This window comes from Solanum tuberosum, unplaced genomic scaffold, assembly GCF_000226075.1.
Source record: "Solanum tuberosum cultivar DM 1-3 516 R44 unplaced genomic scaffold, SolTub_3.0 scf00487, whole genome shotgun sequence".
Classification (NCBI taxonomy): Eukaryota; Viridiplantae; Streptophyta; class Magnoliopsida; order Solanales; family Solanaceae; genus Solanum; species Solanum tuberosum.
The window spans coordinates 363,967-369,699 of NW_006239408.1; the positions used below are offsets into that span (position 1 = coordinate 363,967).

The following is a 5,733-nucleotide window of genomic DNA, read 5'->3' on the forward strand; positions in this document are numbered from 1 at the left end:
ATTAAGTTTAACTAATTTGAGTGAATTAAGGAAACTAAATATTCTTAATAAGTTTGAATTCCTTAATTCGTGCTAATTAGTAATTATCTATACTCAATTCAAATTAAATTAACACCCCTATTTCTGTTTTTTACCTTTTTGCCTTCAAAAATGTTTTTTTTTTGTTTTTTTTAAAAACAAATGTTTTCAATTATTAAAAACAACTTTTTTTTTTAATAAATTGTTAGAACCTGAAATTTTTAATGTTACAACTTGAAAATTTAAATCTACTGCTATAACTTGAAAATATTAATATAAATATACATATATAAAATTTTCACAAAAAATAATATTTAATAATATTGGGCCGTGCAGGGCCATTGCTTTCTAGTTTTTTACTAATCAAGGTCACTTGAATACTACTACCACTACAACTTGTATAATCATTACTCTGCTTGAATTATGAAAAGGTGCCTACTTTATTTGTGATTCTTCCTAATCTAAAAATATCACCTCTCATCAATCAATAAGCAGATATTTGACTGTACTGGATGCTCCACAAATGGGGCAAAAGCATTTTCTCTTCACCCCTTAGCAACACAGATTGGAACAAAATTAGAAAAAATAAAATAAATTAAATTAAAAAGATGGCAATTATTGAGGAGGAAGAAGAAGAGAGCTTGTTAGATCATTTGCCAAAAACTTACACAAAGGGTGGTCTCAAAACCATGCCATTCATCATAGGTTAGGCAAAATCTTTATGGGGTTTCTTCCATTATGTTTTTTTTTTTTTTTTGTTTTGTCAAGAATCATTTTTTGCGTGTGTTTTTACTAACTTTTGCAGTGAATGAAACATTGGAGAAAGTGGCAAGTTATGGGTTGCAGCCAAATATGGTGATATATTTGATGAAAGTTTATAATTTAGAAATTGTAACAGCTACAAGTTTACTGAGTCTGTGGTCTGCTCTTTCCCATGGATTGGCCCTTTTGGGTGCCTTTGTTTCTGATTCTTTCTTGGGTCGCTTCACTGTTGTTGCTATTGGATCTATCTCCAGCCTTTTTGTATGTCCCAATAACTCTGCTCTTTAACTTTTATTTTTGTCATTTCAGCTTAGCAACAATTAATTAACGGAAATAGCTTAATTGTTGATAAATATGTCTTTTTGGTGGCAATTACTAGGGACAATTACTTTTTAGCACTCTTTGTGAATGTCGTTAAAGCATGTAGTGACATTGAATCTAATGACAATTAACTGAAGCTGATAAAGACTTAAGCAGGCTTTGTTAATGTACATGCTAAAAGTTGTTTTTATTGTAGTGATTGTTTCCTTTATCAGTGTGTATGGTTAGCACTTAGCATGAAGGGAAATGTTTTCTTGAAAATAAGTCATTTTCTGGTGTTTGGTTTCAGCTCAAGGCCTCAAGTATTTCCTTATGAAGTCTGCCCTTACCCTAAATTCAGTAAGGATGTGCTATATGACATGACTAATTTGAGAGAATTGAAGCTGTTTAATTTAATTTGTGTTGGCATAATGCGTAAATGTTTTTTTTAAATTAGTCTTAGCTAACATCTATATCCTCCAATTTTTAGTGGGCATAAGTAGACGTTTAAACTTGTATTAAGTTGAACAAGTAGATCCGTTGGACATCTTAGCGGTGGGATTTGATAACCCACATCTGATCGAAGTAAAATTTATTGCTCTGCTGGAGACATACATCCTATGTGACAATTCAAGTGAAATACACTTGAATTACTTTGTATATGTAATGTAGGACAGTTGTGTCTATCTGTTCAACTTTATACTAATTTAAGTGTCTACTTGTGCACATCCAAAGTTGGAGATCATAAATGTCGATTGATGCCAAGTTAAATGACAAATTTATGTATTATGCCATTTCTATTACTCCACAATAATTGTGTTAGTCACAATTGGAAGCCTTTTATGTCTAAAACAAGTACTTAGTTGAAGTTGGTTCATGGGAGAACAATCAAGAACCTAATTCACCAGTGGATATGTTTCTGGACAAATAACATTTCTTAGTGATGTAGAATTCAACTTCCCTGAAACAAATTTTCGTCTTTTTTTCCATAGGGAATGACTATTCTTTGGTTAACCACCATGGTTCCACAACTGAGGCCTTCACGTTGTGATCATTTCGAGATCAATGAATGTGATAGACCAACACCAGCACAACTCCTTGTATTATTGTTCTCTTTTGGGACAATTGCTCTAGGAGCTGGTTTCGTTAGACCTTGTTCTATAGCGTTTGGTGCTGATCAATTGGACAACAAAGAAAATCCAAATAATAAAAGGATTATGGAAAGTTATTTCAACTGGTACTATGCTACTATTGGAATGTCAACAATTGTTGCGACAACCTTAATTGTGTATATTCAAGATGCTTTTGGTTGGCGAATTGGTTTTGGAATTCCTGCTATCCTTATGTTTTTCTCTGTTTCAGCCTTCCTTTTGGGTTCTTCTATGTATATCAAAGTTGGTGCTATTGAAAGCTTGTTCACTGGATTCTTTCAAGTACTTGTGGCTGCTGTTAGAAAAAGAAATATCGATCTTCCTGTTAACCGTGCAAACTATTATCATCAATCGCCTGAATCTGAAAGTCAAGCCTTAACAAGCAGCTTTAGGTATGATTCGTTCGGAGGGTATCCTATGTTTGATTTAGTAACATCAAGATTATATGTTACTATTAGCTGTTCTAGCTAAAGATGTACCTTTTTTTTTACTGATCTTCATGTAGGTGTTTAAATAAAGCTTGCATGATTGAAGATCCTGAAAGAGATATAAATCCTGATGGATTCGCTTCAAATCCGTGGAGACTCTGTAGTGTAGAACAAGTAGTATCTTTGAAGTCTCTTCTTAGAGTTGTTCCCATGTGGTCTAGCAATATAATGGTTCAGCTGAGCTTAAACCAATTTTCGTTTGCCACACTCCAAACAAAGACAATGGATAGACATATCTTCTCGGATTTTGAAATACCAGCCGGATCTTTTTCTGTCTTTATGGTTATCACTCTAGTGATGTGGATTGCCTTTTATGATCGTGTTCTCATGCCAATAAAGGCCAGATATACAGGACAGCCAGGAGGCTTAAGCCCCGTTTTTCACATGGGAATTGGTTTAGTTCTCTCTGCTGCAGCGATGGTACTTTCAGCGATAACAGAAGGCATAAGGCGGGGCATAGCAATTGATCAGAAAGATCCACAAGACAGTCCAAATATAAACATGTCGGCTATGTGGTTCGTGCCACAGTACGTGCTTCTTGGACTAGCTGATGCTTTCAATGCAATCGGATTGGTAGAGTTCCTTTACTCTGAACTTCCAAAAAGCATGTCTAGTTTTGTTGTGGCTATTTTCACACTTGGAATGTCTGTAGCTGGCTTTTTTGGGAGTGTTTTAGTGAATGTTGTGGATAGTGTTACTTCATATGGAGGTGGAGTTAGCTGGTTGTCAAGTAATATTAACAATGGTCATTTAGATTATTACTACTGGTTACTTGCTTTCCTCAATGTTGTAAACTTCCTATATTTTGTTCTCATAATTTGTCGATATAATCGCCATGAGAAGGAAGTTAAAGAAAAACAATGTGAATACAGTACTCAGAGAGCTTGATGTATATATATGTATCTGATACTATTTGTTATTGTATTATAACCAATGTACATGTATGAAAAGGTGACTCTTTTAGTGTTGCTGTAAAATATTGTTCTCTACAGAAATGATTTTGTCAATTTAAATCGGATGTATTATCATATAGAAGATTGTCAAATAAATGAAAACGTTGCATGCACATCATGTGCACATGGAGGTATTTGTGTCTCGGCCTAAAGATTTATTTATTCATTTGAGATAAGTGTCAAAAACATATCTAAACTAATTCATTTTTTGAGTTTCATACCTAAAATATTGAGAGTGCGAATTTCATACTTAAACTATCACTTATTAGTTTGAGAAACACACCTCTTTCGTTTATACCAATCATAAACTCTCTCTTTTATTTAAAGAAAAATTGTTACATCACACTCCACATGGACAAAACATTCCACATTGACAAAAATTAAATAAATAATTAATATTAGTTAAAATTAAAGATCAAAAAATTATTATCGAAAAAAGAATACTAGTATTTTTTTTATAAAATAAAATGTAAAATATTTTTCTTACCCCACTCCATCACTTCCTCTAACCGTCCCCCCTCCCCGTGCCCATTTTTTTTATTTAAATTTCTTTTATAAAAGTATTTAATTTTTTTAACTTCACCCCCCCCCCCGGCAATACTAATTTAGATAATATTTTATTTTATTTTTAAAATATAATTCTACTCCACCTAACCCTCCGCTTCCAAATTTTTTCTCGTTTTGTGTTAGATATACATATTGAAAATATTTTTTACTTGCCGTCACAAGACTTTTTTTAAAATAAAATTTTTATTAACGTTATATTCGGTACACAAGTAGAAAAAAATTCCTAAAAAATATATGTATATATCTAACACAAAACGAGAAAAATGTAAAAAAAAAAAAATTAAATTAGGAACGGAGGTTAAATTCAGGATGGGGTAGAACTTTTATTTTTCAAAAATAAAAGAATATCAATTTTTTTTGGGGGGGGAGGTAAAGTATGGTTTTTTTAAAAATATTTTATAAAATAAATTTTAAAAAAATAGAAGGACGGGGAATTGTCGGGGGTGGGGTAGTACAGGGAGGATGTAGTGGAGTTGGGTAAGAAAAATAATTAAAATTTAATTTTTAAAAAAATATATTTTTTGGGATAGTAATACGTTAATCTTTAATTTTTGATGGGGAAAAAGACAAATATATCCTCAAACTATCGTAAATGGTATGTAGATACCCTCCGTCATATTTTTGGGATATTGGTGCCTCTGCCGTCCAAAATTAGAGCATATATGCCCTTCACTCTCACGGAAGACTAAATAAGGACATGTGGCGCAATCTTATCCGTCGATCCGATATTTAATAAATATCGGATCGGTGGATAAGATTATGACACGTGTATGCCCGTTAGTGTAAATGGTATATATGCTCTACTTTTTGAACGGCAGGGGCACCAATGTCCCAAAAGTATGACGGAGGGTATCTGCATACCATTTACGATAATTTGGGGATATATTTGTCCTTTTTCCCATTTTTAATTAATATTAATAGTTTATTATTTAATTTTCGTCAAGGTGGAATATTTTATCCATGTGAAATGTCACGTGTCAAGGTTTTTTCAAATAAAAGAGAGTGCATTTCACACACCACTGAGGTGAGTTTCTCAAACTAATAAGTGATAGTTTAGGTATGAAACTAAAAAAAAAGAAGATAGTTTAGGTGTGTTTTTGACATTTATCTCTATTCATTTTTGTTCATTTTATGTCAACGGTAATTTATAGTATTTGTGATATATTACACCAATAGATTAAAATGTCTTCGACTTTGAATACTTGAATCTTAAGATATTATCTCTAAATCGTGCATCGAACAATTAAGGATGATAATTTTCTCAATTCTTTAACATGCATAATTTAGCTCTGCTCAAAATTAAAAAATATAAAGTATAAAGTTGAGTTAAATGATAGTATTTATACACACAATAATACAAAAATCTTAATTTGTACGTTATAAAAAATATTTAACTTGACAAACATACACTCTAAAATGTATAACTGAGATAATAATTGTTAGATGTTATCATCAGGTGATGAGATTGATAGTGATAACATATAATTTGTAGAC

General features: G+C 32.0%; 1 protein-coding gene across 1 annotated transcript; it reads left to right on the forward strand.

Annotated features, from left to right (window-relative positions):
* Positions 1 to 403: 403 nt before the first annotated feature.
* On the forward strand, positions 404 to 3,696 carry LOC102600327 (protein NRT1/ PTR FAMILY 1.2-like). The gene is made up of 4 exons (XM_006364222.2): positions 404 to 723; positions 824 to 1,041; positions 2,073 to 2,623; positions 2,737 to 3,696. The coding sequence occupies exons 1-4, from the start codon at positions 627 to 629 to the stop codon at positions 3,605 to 3,607; spliced, it is 1,737 nt and encodes a 578-aa protein (XP_006364284.1). The 5' UTR covers positions 404 to 626; the 3' UTR covers positions 3,608 to 3,696.
* The last annotated feature ends 2,037 nt before the right edge of the window (positions 3,697 to 5,733 follow it).

What these genes read in the sequence shown, in the direction of transcription:
- LOC102600327 (XM_006364222.2), top strand. Translation starts at nt 627, where the DNA reads ATGGCAATTATTGAGGAGGAAGAAGAAGAGAGCTTGTTAGATCATTTG. An exon ending in GATCTATCTCCAGCCTTTTT is followed by an intron (nt 1,042 to 2,072) that starts GTATGTCCCAAT and finishes TTTTTTCCATAG; the next exon opens with GGAATGACTATTCTTTGGTT. An exon ending in GCCTTAACAAGCAGCTTTAG is followed by an intron (nt 2,624 to 2,736) that starts GTATGATTCGTT and finishes ATCTTCATGTAG; the next exon opens with GTGTTTAAATAAAGCTTGCA.